Consider the following 14360-nt stretch of genomic DNA (forward strand, 5'->3'; position numbering starts at 1 on the left):
CCAGGTTTGACTAGTCTTTGGGCCTTTTCTAGCCTTCTGTGTCTCCTCAGAGTGACTGTGTGCCTGTGATACAGGCCCGCTGGCTCAGATGCCTCTAGCATGGCCTGGATGTAAGCTTTGAGACCATAAACAAAGAATGGGTGCATGCTGGGTTCTGTATTGGTAGAATTTGTTCACGAAACAGGAGATCTGGACAGTTCCACTATGCCCCGAAGCACCTTCAGCCATGGTGAGAGATTATTTCTCTTTGGTTCGGTCTTGGTGATGGGAAAATCAAACATCACTGTGATGCCAACTTGCAGCTGGAACAGAGACTGAATCATTCTGTGTGAAATTGCTCTCAGTGGTGGGTTGTGTGTGTGGGTGTGTCTGTGTGTGTGTGTGTGTGTGTGTGTGTGTGTGTGTGTGTGCGTGCATGGGAAAGGGCGAGAGAGTCAAAGATGCAAAAGCCAGAAGTCCAATGCTGAGACTCCGTAAATGGATATTATAGGTTAATATGCTATGTATTTGTGCGTATGTGCCTGTGAGTGTGTGTGAGAACGGGGATGGGCGATATCTGGATAATATGATCTTAAGATTTAGAGTCTCAAGTCATGACTGCAGTGGGGACAGTGTAACATTTCCACAGATGAGCCTTGGTTAGTGTTTGCCTGTGAACTCTGGTGTGCGGCTATATTGAACAGCTGATCATCTTAATGCTGATGGACTGGGAATTGTTCTTTTTTTTAAAGACAGTGGCTAAGTTCATATGTAGCATGCCCTTACTCTCTAAGGGGAAAGTGGATGCTAGATGTTAGGCTTTAGTTTTAGACAGTTTGGCGTTTTGTTTTGACGTTGTGGCTTTGCTTTTTGTCTTCTGTATTTCCAGTGAGATGAGTGCTCAGGAAATTTTTTATTTTATTTTTGTTCTGCAGAACCTTGTCTCGGGATGGCTTGGATTTTACATTTATTTGAAATATAACCTGATCTGTGTATTCCAGGTGTGTATGCAAGTGGATATTGAATACCTCATTTATCAGCCTTTTTGTGATTGAAATTTGTACAATGCTCCATTATAAAATCAGTCTGTGGGGTATGTGCATATTTTGTATTATTATTATTATTATTATTACATCTTTAATGAAAACAAAACATATGAATGCTTGTAAAATTGGTTTGTGCTGATTGTAAAGTGTATTTAAAAGTGGAGCACTTTCCCAAAGGTGATTTTGACACATTCAGTTTTGTTCACATAATTAATATAAGGATGTGGTTCTCAGGGCTTTAAACATGTATGTCATGATAAAGTTTTACTTTATATCTTGCCTTTCTGTGGTGTGGTGTTTTGGCCTCGGCTGTAAATTGCATGGAGGGCAGCTGCCAGTGACATCTGTCGCCTCCAGCCTTCAGAACCCTCTTGTCTGTATTTGAATGAGAAATTTTGTCTTTTGGTTATTCGTTATTTGGAGAGGATCCAATGAGCCCCACCAGACTCCCTCTGGCCTCTTTGAATGGTAGGAGCTGGCATGATTGTGTTTGTGATAATGCAGAGCTTATTCAGCTACTGTACCCTGCGTTCTGAACCATGCAAAATTGGTGGAATCTGCAGTGCGGACAATTTTCACACAGGAGCAAAAGAGAGAAATCGTATGGCTCACCCAGCTCTGGAGAGCTACAGGGGGTAATTTGTGGGAGCATACAGGTTGACATACTTCATGCTCACAATTCATCCCACCAAATTCTATCAGCTCTAACATGTTACAGAAGAGGGCTGCAGCAGTACAGTCAGATCTGGGGCTGTGGAACTTCTGTTAAACAATTGTGGCTTTGCTGCATCGTACGGAGTATACAGAGAACAGTGGGAACAGTAATACGTTTATCTGTATTACTTTCAGTAGTCAGTAGTTCAGGTTCAGGAGTCTGAATTTTCCATTCCAATTGTCTACTTCAGAATCCTGAACCACTTGCCCACAGTAGGCCAATGCTAACTCAGGAAGAAATGAAACACAATATGTTGGATGTGGGTAAAAATAATGTAGTTGACACACACATATATATATATAGTTTTACAATGTATATAACCCTAACCCTCCATGTATATAATGCATATACCTATTTCTAAGATTAGATTTCCCAAAATACAGTATTAAAAAAAACTAAAATATATTTTTCATGTGTTCAAGTTTAAACATTAAGACTTAAAAGACTTTTTAATGTAAGGCAGGATTTTGCTTTATGAAAAACATCAATGGCATATGTAACGATTACTGTAAATCAGGACCTTGAATGTCTCCTACTTCACTGTGTCCCTATCATTGCACTGGGGCTCGGTGCTCAACTTGGACCAAAAAGAAGCGCAGTTTTTTTAGGCCTACCAGCCCGAGCAAGCGCTGCAGCGGTTCGAATGGCTGCTGGTTTGACTAGTGGAGCAGGATCAGGCAAATCAGGACGACGACTGAGGCCAGTAGAGAAGAGTCCAGTCCTGGGGCCCTGCTCTCCATCAGCAGCTCGTACTCTACCAGCGTTCTCACATAGCCCCCCTCTGAGGACACGCAGCTGTAGTTGCCTACCATTGCAGGGGACATGTTCTCTATGAGCAGCAGGCATTGCCCCTCTGCCTGGAGGCACGCTGTCGTCCTTCCATGGTGGTGCCAGCTGTAGTTGGCATGGCCAGACACAGTGGGGCACAGCAGGACGTGCTTGGCCAATGGGGGGACGTTGTAAAATTTTCGTGAACTGATAGATCTTTCGGTCTTACCTGTGGAACACAAGGAAAAAAAAAAATCTGTATCTTGGTTTTGATACTGTATATAAAATGAACCAAGATTGGCCACAGAGAACCAGGTAAGTTTAATTGGTGCAATTAACACCAAAATAGCAGTTGATTTTGTTTAAGATAATGTGTTATTGTTTTGCATTGTAGCGTTTGGTAAAAATGAAACAATACTATAAATTTCTTGTGTCGTTTGCTTGGGTGCAGTCAGCAGCCTCTGTCACCTGCACATATGATCACTGTTTTATTTATGTATTTTTGCTGGTGTTTGTATTTCATTGTATGCAGTATAACTGGCTACATGGAACTCCATTCCTTGGAACTGAATTACTGTCAGGACAGAAAGAGCATATTATTCCCATAAATCATGCAGCACGCTGCCTTCAGAAATTGTGATGGCAAATGCTTTTTTGATCTAATGAGGTTATACTTTGTTCCACTTGTATACATTTGAAGCAAACGTATCATAGTGATTACAGTTTTATCTTGTATAAGCATTCTCTGTGCTGTACACTATACTAATATTAGCATTGTGAGATGGCCCGGAGCCTGCTAGATAAAGCATCAGGTTAACAAACATAACCAGCACCTGAAAGACTGACTTTCATCTGAAGGAGAGGTAATGTGCAATGAGAAGGAGCAGGGGACCACATGCTGCATTACCAATGAAACTAATATTCTACCTTCCAGAAAAAGATGTCTGGTAACTTCACGTTTTAAACGTCTTACCTGTCTCTTCGCACACCATATAGTTTCCATGCTCCACATCCTGAACCGTGTCACTGTTTCAAGAGGTGCACAAATTCTAAGTTAGAAATAGGTGATCAAAGATTCACTGGCTTTACTCTGCATGTTCCAACATAGTTGTACCTGCTGCTGCAGGAAATGTGAGCTGTAGTATTTGTATAATGTGAGCAGGGTATATGTGATTGGCTTTTGTCTATGGCCCTGTGCGTACTGTTTGACTAGCTGTATTCCTATTTTGTTCACTAAATTAACGGGCCTGCAGTCATAAAAGTGAGAGGACCTGTTTTAATGTTTCCAGAGGCAGTCACATGTTTTGTTTCAGCGGTACTGCTGAGGATAAACCCTATAACCAAGGGGGAACCAGCATGTGTATTTTCGTTTAAGAAAAATGATTTAATTGTTTCTGAAGCACAAATTAAGTATTAAGCTGGGATCAAAGCAGGGACCTGCATCACAAAGCAGGATTACTGAATTCGCTGGATACCTGCACTGATTAAAGCCAGGAATGGCTCTTTTTACTTCGTTCCATGTTCCAGATTCACCTCATTTAGCCAGAGTAGTTGGTAAACAAAAACCTGCATACACTGGCATTCCAGGCCCGGATTTGCCCAGACCCCTGCCATATATGGTGTGCTGAGTCTTACCTGGAGGCTGCAGTGCATATGGTCCCATCCCAGGTGCAGTTGAGGTCTCTGGCCTGGACACAGTCCTCGCACCGTTGGCCATATTTCATGCAGCTGTGCAGGTCCAGTTCCTTACGGCTGGACATCAAATTCACATTATACTGCACAGAAGAAAGGAAGGATGAGGACTCGGGTGCTACTAATGCTGCTACTTGTCCAGTCAACAAAATTGCCAGTCCAGCCATTGTGCTAGAGTGTTCACTGTGATACAGTTATATAGTATTAATTGCACCTCTTCTCCCTTCCCTAAAGTAATACCGTCTAACTGTTCTGAATTGCTTGTGTAACTCAGATATGTAAAAAAAAATTTAAAAAAAGCGCACAGCATAACAGCCCCAAACCTAGTTTAAAGCCATGAAAATGTAATCCTGACTATGAGGTTGAATTAGTTGCAATAGCTTTATACCTTTCTGGTGAGCTTCCACAGGTTGGGCTGGGCACAGAGAGCAGACGTAACACAAATAGCGACAGGACAGCACTGCCCAAGGGCATTGTGGGACACACCGTGGCTGGCTGCAGCACCGGGTCCTGATTGCTGGTTGTGGCTATGCTCTCGATCCGCAGCTCGTACTCTACCAGCGTTCTCTCGTAGCCCCTCTCTGAGGACACGCAGCTGTAGGTGCCCTCCATTGCAGGGGACATGTTCTCTATGAGCAGCAGGCATTGCCCCTCTGCCCGGGTGCATTCTGTCGTCTTTCCATGGTGGTGCCAGCTGTATTGAGCATGGCCAGACAGAGTGGGGCACTGCAGGACGTACCTGGCCGATGGGGGGAGGTTGTCAACTTTGCGAGGTGCCACATATTTGTCGGTCTTACCTGAGGAAGACAAGGAAAAAATCACTAGGAATAAATAAATAAAAAAACCTGCACCTTGGTTTTTATGTATTCTGTGGGGGGAAAAAAAGAACTGACCAAAAAGAACTCTGCAAGCTTATTGACAAGATGAACAACAAGATATTAGTTGGTTTTGTTTTAAGACAATTTGTTATTGTTTTACACTGTAGTGTTTGATAAAAATGCAGTAATACTGTGGATTTCCTGTGCCTTTTGCTTTATGGGTGCGGTCAGCAGCCTCTGTCACCTGCAAATATGATAATTGTTTTGTTTTTTTAGTTTTTTGTTTTTGCTTCTGTTCGCTTATCTTTATGCAGTAAAACTGGTTACATAGAACTCCAGTCCTTGGCACTGAATTACTGTCAGGACAGAAAGAGGATATTATTCCCATGAATCATGCATAACGCCGCCTTAAAAAATTGTGATTGCAAATGAGATGTAAAAATGAGGCAAAAACATGTCTTGCTAACATGAGCGCAGTGGTTTTTGCCCTATTGAGTTTGCACTTTGTTCCACTTGTATACAATTGCAGCGAACATATCATAGTAATTACAGTTTTATCTTGTATAAGCATTCTCTGTGCTGTACACTATACTAATATTAGCATTGTGAGATGGGCCGGAGCCTGCTAGATAAAGCATCAGGTTGTTTAACAAACATAACCAGCACCTGAAAGACTGACTTTCATCTGAAGGAGAGGTAATGTGCAATGAGAAGGAGCAGGGGACCGCATGCTGCATTACCAATGAAACTAATATTCTACCTTCCAGAAAAAGATAAATTCACATTTTAAATGTCTTACCTGCTTCTTCGCACACCGTATAGTTTCCATGCTCCACATCCTGAACCGTGTCACTGTTTCAAAAAGGGCACAAATTATAAGTGTTAGAAATAGGTCATCAACAACCCACTCTGGCTTTGCTCAGGATGTTCCAGAATAGTCGTAACTGCTGCGGTAGGACGTGTGAGCTGTACTACTTGGATAACGTGGGCAGGGTATATACGAGAGACTGGCTCTTGTCCATGGCTCTGTGCATACTGTTTGACTAGCCGTATTCCTGTTCTGTTTGCAAGTTAGCGGGGCCTGCAGTCATGAAAGTGACCAGTCCTGTTTTAATGTTTACAGAGGCAGTCACATGTTTTGTTTCAATAATATTTGCTGAGGATAAGCCTTATTTGTGTTTTAAAAGCCAGAGTTGACCGAGCAGACTGTCAGCATTCAGTTGCTCCCATGTTTGTTCCTGCTTTTTCGCATACTACCAAGCTGGCACCAGTTTTAAGAAAAATGATTTCATTGTTTCTGTAGCACAAATTAAGTTATTAAGCTGGGATCAAAGCAGGCACTTTGTTTTCTTGACAGTCAGTGTTGTGGCAAAAAGCACCTTGTGCTTGACCTTTGACCTTTTCTGAAATTGCAAGGTGTGTTTACAATTAAACGCAATCACGCTGCTGTGAATAGACATGCGGATATACGCTATATGGCAGAGGTGGACAACAGGGCCATATCCGTTTCTGGTTTTCATGCCAACTTCTGGCATTAGTTGACATGAATGACAGCCGAAGACTGTACTTTTGTCCCAATATGAAGTGTTTCACTGTGATCTAATCTACAAGTGAACCTTAGCCATGGTAATTGGATGAAACAAAAACCTGCATATACACTGGCCCTCCAGGTCCAGGGGTCCAGGTCCAATTGCCTGAACCCCTGCCATATATGGTGTTCTGAGTCTTACCTGGAGGCTGCAGTGCATTTGGTCCCATCCCAGCCACAGTAGGGGTCTCTGGCCTGGACACACTCCTCGCACCGTTGGCCATATTCCATGCAGCTGTGCAGGTCCAGTTCCACGACCTCAGTGCTGGAGCTCACGTACATCTTCTTCTGCATGGTCACGAGGATGCGGACTCATTAGTGATGAGAAATCACAACTCCTGCTACGCTACGAATGCTGCTAAGGCTGTCTCTTCTCCTGCTGACAAAACTGCCAGTCCAGCCATTGCAATAGTGTGTTCATTACAGTACAATCAGATAGCATTTGTGGTACTATAACCTTTTCTCCCTTTCCTAAAGCAATCCTGTCTAACTGTTCTACATTGCCTGTGTAACTCATATGTAAGAAAGCATATAGCATAATGAAAGCCACAAATCTAATTTAAAACCATGGAATTGTAATCCTGACAACTAGGTTGAATTTGTTGCAATAGCTTCATAGCTTCTGGTAAGTTTCCACAGGTTGGACTGGGCACACAGAGAGCAGACGTAACACAGACTGTGACATGACAGCACTACCCAAGGGCATTGTGGGACACACCGTGGATGACTGCAGTAGCATGTTTTGGATGTGGGTTCTGTTGCCGAAAGGCTGCAGCTCAGCGATGACAAAAGTTGGACCTGCCTGCTCCAGCACCTTGTGCACCTTCCCGCTGTCTGCGTGAGTAATAGCATTTACACAGGCAACACCCTGTTTTCTCAGTGCTTTTCATATTGCTAATGTCATTCAGAAACTTCATTTGCTTCATTTTGGTAGGCTAATTTGTTCTAGGACCCACCTATACACCTACAATGTCACATTATACAATTGAAACTGAACCCATGTAACAAGCCTTTTATATCCTGACCACTGCTCCATGCTGTACTCAATATATGACATAAAGATCAAGACAAGAGTGTCCAATCTTACCTGAAATTAGCTAGTGTGGGTGCAGATTTTTGTTTTAGACCAGATTCTAAATCAAGACACCTGATTCTACTTGTCAAGTTCCTGATTGAAGTCCATGATTACTTAATTAGTTAAAATCAGGGTCATAGTAATGGGCTAAAACAAAAACCTGCACTCAGACCGGACATTTTTGAGTAGGATTGGACACTCCTGGCTTAAGATCTTAATACTTTATGGCTGCAGTACTGCTAGTATTAGGTTATGCATTTATGTTTTAAACAAACTAAGAAGTGTTGGAATAGTAAATTTCCAGTGATTAATTAAACATTTAGTCAAGACTAGTTTAGTTACGGATCTTTTTAATAATTTAATATAATGAAAACGGGCTATAGACTGTATGTACCCCCTTGAGTTTTGATAAACTTGCAAAAAATATTTTCAATGTCAATGAGTTGCTATAAGTCATGCAAGGAGAATAATGGGGCACTTGTCAATTAACTTAACTAACAGATATAACTGAACTGCTTAGTAAAATGTGTAATGTGTGAGGACTCACCCAGAGATAAGAATAAGACGGTGTGCTGTACGCCGCCCCTGCCAATCACAGTGTCAGCCCTGATGTGTCTGTAGTGGCGGTGACTGACCATGAAGGGGGACTTGTCATTCACAGGTCTGATCCAATCTTTCAGCTCTTGGTAGTCTTTCCTTTGCCTTAGCACTTCCCGGGGGAGAGTCTGGCTGTTTTCAACGCACTGTGAGAAGCGTAAACGCGATGAAGTCTAACATGCCTACATGAACAGAACACGCTGAACGGCTATGCAATGACTGTCCTGCTGAAGCTTGCATATAGCTAAATGGTGAGAGAAAGGTGTTCAGTTTTAAAGCCTTAAGTTTGCGTACCGTTCTATTCCGACTGTTTGGTGAAGGCCCTCCACTGTTTTTGAATTTTGAGTTCATGAAGACGTCATCAATAGTACCCAAGGTGTACACACACACTGCCCTCATGCCCCTGTAGAAAACAACAGCTCAGAGTTTTGTTCTGTTTTGTTTCAGTGGTAAAAAAAATAAATAATGTAAGGCCTTTGACAAAAAGCTATTAAATCCAATATGCATTTTTGCATGAGATTAGATGTTTTGAAAGATTTATTACACATTCAGGCTTAGAGCAAAATGTATTTGTCTCCATAAGGTCACCAGTAAAAATGTAAATTGAATTTTTACCCCTTAGCAAACCTTGTTCTTAGTTTCTTTTGCATTTGAATTTACCTTAAAGTAATTTCAAATGATCTATTTTCTGCAATGATCCTGAACAGATAATTTGCATTCATGCATTTTACGTTCAATGCTTATTTAACACCATATCGCTGGTATATGTTAAGTTGCTTTAAAACAATTTTATCACATCTACATATATCACACTGAACTGATATAATGTGCTAGAAATTGAAATTATATTCTGAATTATATTCAATGTGTAATTTTATTTTCCCAAGTGGTCTAGGAAACGAGGAACGAGACTTGCAGTGATGTCGTACCATACATTGGTGAAGAGTGCATACACCTTGCTGTCTCTCCAGTTGGCTGCATGCAGGACATCCACATCCAGAATCTTGCTGAAGTGAATTCCACAGTAAAGCCGGGCACTCAGGAGCGAGGTCCAGAGCCTCTCCAGAATATTTTTGGTTCCACCGCGATCTACCTGGAGCAGAGAGGTACATCAGTTTAATGTCATGGTTATGGTCTCGTTCCTGCTCATCTCTACACTTAAAGTAACATACGGAGGTGTTCTACCACACGAAAGGACCTTCTATTAAATGATGTTCACACCCCTCCCCTCAAGAAACACTCCCAAACCCTTGATCAGAACATCAATTCCATTACACGTTGCACAGACATATGCTGACCTCCCTGTAGAAATTTTCTGGTTAACTCATAAATCTGATATTTGGGATGTGTACTGAAGTTAGTTAAATATGTTTGCTGTTTTCTTCAAAAGAAGGGGTGCAGTTATTACCTTGCACACCTGGACAACCTGGGAAACCCAACGGTCAGCGTCTGGGTGCTTATCCCGATTCCTCTGTGCCAAAAAGGCGTAGATTCTGTCCTGTAGTGGATCAGCCCTGGGCCCACTTATTTCCATGGCCACAAATCTCTGCTCTGCAGGGCCCATATCAGCAAAAGACAAGCTGTTCATCTCGTGTTTTTGAATATTATTTATAGGATAAATTAGTACAGGGGTGAGCTTTCAAACAAAAGCAGCCTGGTCAGAACAGTTGCTAATGCAAGACAAATACTTGAGCAGTTATCTCTGTGTTTAGGGTTATTACTTTAACAACAGATCCAATCTTTAAATGACTATAAGAAAAGAAAAAAAAAAATCTGCTGACCTGTTTTACTGGCAGGTGCTGAGAGTTTGCCGTTTGTCCCAAAGTGCCTACGGATGCCCACCCCATCGCCTCGGGCGTCAAGGTTGGCAGTGGTGAAAAGCTCCTCCTCTGAGGAAGATGTAGAAATTACCACAGTGCCAAATAACGTTGTCCTACCTCTCCTCATACAGAATTTACCACTTTGTCCCAAACTCCCACAGTAGGATGTTGACAATTAATTTCAATTAACCACAGTATATGTTGACACAATTTTTAGTAAGGGATTTACCAATGTAGAGGGATGGTGCTTTCTCTTTCACAGAGAATGGAGCTATTCCTTCAGCTGGAAATGATGAGCAGGTGCCAAATTCAGATTGTTTCTGGAAAAACAAAACTTTCTGTGCTTTAGGATGGCTAGTCCTGGACATTATATTACAAGGCAGCAGAACCCTGGTATTCCTAATGAATAAATAAAAAGGAACATGGTAGGAATATGATCTGCCATACCATATAACAGCACACTGGGAGGATGCCATTTGTTCCACAAACAAAAATGTCTGTTCTCCCTTTGAATGTATGCAGGATGGTGATGTCATGTTCACAGCTGTCCTAAAAATGTAATTACGATTTAGTTACCATAGTAGCAAATTGTTTCAATATAATCCACCATTTATTCAAAAAAATTTTGAATCCCCTACCAGTTTAGGTGCAAATGTAGCTCAATAATTATTTTGTTTTAAATACTCACAGTTGAATTTTGGTCCTTACATTCATTTTCAAACAAGGTGACCTAGCCAAGCAACAAAAAAGGAAATGAGAGATTATCTTTTTACCTCTTTTGTTATACACAATGGTATAATCAACAGATCCAACTGTGCATGTACAATATGGTATTCCAATTAACCCATGCAACCTGAGTCTAAACATGAGTGTAATTTGAAGTATTTTATGTGTCTTCCAACACCAAGCAGACCAACACCAAGAAGCACAGATGTTCTGAAGAGCTCTCCCCGCTAGCTAAAATTTGTCCAGGAGGAACAAAGTGGGAACAAACCCTATACATTAAGCCTACCTCTTTTGACTGGCTGGGGTTCTGGAAATCAATGTAGGACAGCGTTCCGTGGCCTCCAACATAAATGCTGTCATTGTGTGGTCCCTGAACGATCTCGGTGCGGTCATGTGTCCCATTGCGGCTGTGCCTCCTGAATGTCATATCTGAAAGCACGTGGAGCAAAACGTATTTGCACCTGCTCCCTAAAACAGAACACTGGAACACTGCAGGCTTGCATCATAAAACTTACGTAAAAAAGGATTTCCGTAATTACACTACAGTGGAAATTTTTCATTGGGTTAGGTGGCTGTTCATGAGAAAATATGTGAACAAAATGAGCCATTTTTCATGAACAATGGGCACTGTGTTTGAAATACTGAAGAGGCGTTTTAAATTGCTCAATCAGTTGCTAGTGCAAATGCTTTGAAGTTACTCAGTGTAGGTTTTGTTGAGATTCCAAGTTACAAATGTGGGGAATTTTCAGTCGTTTCATTGTCTTGGATATTAACGATCTGATTTTAACATACAATTCAAGTCATGTTGCCAACAGCATTATAATGAAGTAATTACAGTACACAATTGATAAAGTTTTAGAAGTGGTTCTTTGGCTTGTAAAGCTTTTGACGAATGTGTTAGCAGTAGATAAAGGTAAAAAAAAAAAGGTAATAGGGTAAAATATATTTAACTGGGGGAAAAATAGACCTTGTTAGAATTTAGAATAATTAGAATTTAGAGAAAGAGAATGTATAGCGCAATAAAACAACCTAAATAAATACAGGTCATCATTTAAGTCTCCAAATTTTATATTTATTAACACCTCAAATGTATGCTGAGATACAGAAGGTACTGACATTGTCAGGTAATATAACAGATTGCAAATGAGTGACAGCCAGTCGGCTATTTCGAATAAGTAGGGTGAATTCAGCAAATGTGGGACACTTTTTGGTATATTCAGTGGGAGACTATCAAAAACCTTTTTTTACTTGCACCAGTGATGTTTCTAGGAATAGTTTTAAGTCTTATTAACATCTATGTGTGAAATTTTTTTTTTGTATAGAAGATGAACACCCTTAAACATAGCATAGCACCCTCTTTCACTCAGTCGGAGTATTCCGGTGAAGTGGGACAGTCATTTCAAAGCTTAACCCATTAATGTCCTATAGTGGAAGTTTTGAAATTCCTTTGGTATACTTTTCAAGCTAGGTGAGCTGATCTCAAATCTGTTATATTCAAATCAGCCAATGTATAAGGCAGTATTTCTTGCTTTTCTTAACATACTATTTTTAGTATTTATTCAAAATGATTTCAAGTTTTTTTGATTATCCATGAAATAATCCCTAGAAACATAAGTTAGGAGTGTCAGATCTTTATCATTTTTGGTACACAGAGTCCAGCCTCTTACTGTTAAAGTGCAAAAAGAAATATGAAATATATTACTCATTCATTGTATAGCCAGGAAAATATGCAGGCATGCACATACTTCAAAACCATGTATATAGAATTCCTATGGGATTTGTAACATTAGTGATGTCTTTCCATTTTATATAAGTTCTTTTTCACTGAAAATTTGTTGCTCTCTCTCTATCTCACACACACACACACAAACTCTGTTGCATGTAATTTTATGTAACCTCAATGTATTTATTATGATGTTCTCATCATCATATGATACATTTAAAATTATTTTCTGTGTAAACTAAAAATAAAGCTTCAAGCACAAAAGTAGTGTATGTAATGTTAAGTTTCTAAACTACACTGCATTTAGATCGCATTTGAATAAAAGAGTTTGAAAAGATGTACTTGAATTGCAGAAAATTTATCCTGAACTAAAATCACATAAAGCAACTGAACGCAACTGTGTTCTATCACTGGGTGGCACAGTTTTCCTGAAATTAGCAAAAGAAATATCAATAAGATTTATGATTTTATCATACTTTTTGTGTAAAAAAATGTACTTGTTACTAAAAAACAGTAAGATGTGAAGTACTGAGAGACACCAAATAATCATCAGTATGGTTTAAACTAGCACGTAAGTGTATAAACTTGTGGTAAATTGTAGGTTTATTACACCAGGACTGATTAAAACGTTGTCCCACTTCACCTGAAAAACAGGTGAAGTGGGACCCCCTGCCCCCCCCCCCCCCCCCCCCCCCCCCCCCAATCATAAAAACTAAAGACAATATGACCAAAAAAAACTATTTTGACTAGTGTTTTAACCGCTATATTGCAGATCAAAAGAGGACGTTTTTCACTCGTTTTTATTAACCTAGTAACCTTATCATTCCTTAGTGTCATTTCACATGCCGGTCCACTTTCAGTTCACTTGCAATGATCAGGCTTCGTTTGACGGCTGACCACGCCCACTGTAAAGACGGCAGTCCGATAAATACAATTGTTGAATGACAGTAACTATTGTAGCAACAATTCAAGAATGTTTTTTTTTTTTTTTGATCGCCTGTTGATTCTTACATGGCAGAGTAATGCAAAGCTTAAGTGTCCCACATCTGCTGATCTCCCACATTCGTCCAAAACGAATATTTTATCGAATCGCACAGAAGTTACTTGAATCTTGAAACATTATTTATTTCGTGATAAATGCAAGTTGGGACAGTATAAAGTTTTTTTATGAATTAAAAAGAGAAATGAAATGAAAAAGATCCAACGTCATTAATACAATAAATTAATACCTTAATTCAGACATGTTTTTGAAAGTTATTTTATTCGGGTTTCGGGAGGAAAATACTAAATATACAGCCTATAGGTGTAGATACGGTCAATTAGAGTAGCCTAATCTATGCCAAAAAGTACGCTGCGATAGAAAGTGTGCGCGACCACGTATGTAATATATTTTTCAGCAGATCACTGCCGATATTTCTATACAGTCATGGCAATTATTAGTTGAAGAAACATTAATTTACATTAAAATGAATTTAAACGTTTATGAAATTGCATGCTATTAAAAGCAATAATAGTAGGCTAAATTACTAGAAATGCTTCAGGCAATTAATTTGTCGTGGATGTAGCGGCAGTGTGAACTTCTTTGTAAGCTCATTGTTACTTTACCTTTTGGCGTCAGAATTATTCGTGGGTTGTGGTGATACTCCGAAGCATTTGCGATGTTCAAAGTGGAAAAGACCGCGTATAAGATCCAGATAGATAGCAACATTCTCTCCAGGAGCAACTCACGGTTCGCAGAACTATATCAGAATGATTATCTCCAGCGACGTCATTTGCTGCGTCTGTCAGGCTCAGAGATGGTTCTGAGCCTTAG

General features: G+C 40.3%; 1 protein-coding gene across 3 annotated transcripts; it reads right to left on the bottom strand.

Annotated features, from left to right (window-relative positions):
- Positions 1-1183: 1183 nt before the first annotated feature.
- Positions 1184-14327, bottom strand: LOC118215424 (semaphorin-7A-like). Of its 3 annotated transcripts, XM_035396212.1 has the most exons (17): positions 14153-14327; positions 11111-11253; positions 10787-10828; positions 10546-10647; positions 10328-10418; positions 10060-10167; positions 9687-9829; positions 9208-9371; positions 8573-8681; positions 8229-8424; positions 7325-7440; positions 6749-6894; positions 5818-5870; positions 4687-4997; positions 4144-4283; positions 3482-3534; positions 1184-2737 (listed from the first exon to the last, which is right to left on the bottom strand). In XM_035396212.1, exons 1-17 carry the CDS (start codon positions 14253-14255, stop codon positions 2400-2402), a joined length of 2358 nt encoding a protein of 785 aa, XP_035252103.1. In that variant the 5' UTR covers positions 14256-14327; the 3' UTR covers positions 1184-2399. The 3 variants fall into 3 exon arrangements, with proteins under 3 accessions (XP_035252103.1, XP_035252105.1, XP_035252104.1); XM_035396213.1 differs by lacking the exons at positions 1184-2737; positions 3482-3534 and having other exon boundaries at positions 4174-4283; positions 4589-4997; XM_035396214.1 differs by lacking the exons at positions 10787-10828; positions 11111-11253; positions 14153-14327 and having other exon boundaries at positions 10328-10432; positions 10546-10601.
- Between the last annotated feature and the right edge of the window lie 33 nt (positions 14328-14360).

Source organism: Anguilla anguilla, chromosome 16, assembly GCF_013347855.1.
Source record: "Anguilla anguilla isolate fAngAng1 chromosome 16, fAngAng1.pri, whole genome shotgun sequence".
NCBI lineage: Eukaryota > Metazoa > Chordata > Actinopteri > Anguilliformes > Anguillidae > Anguilla > Anguilla anguilla.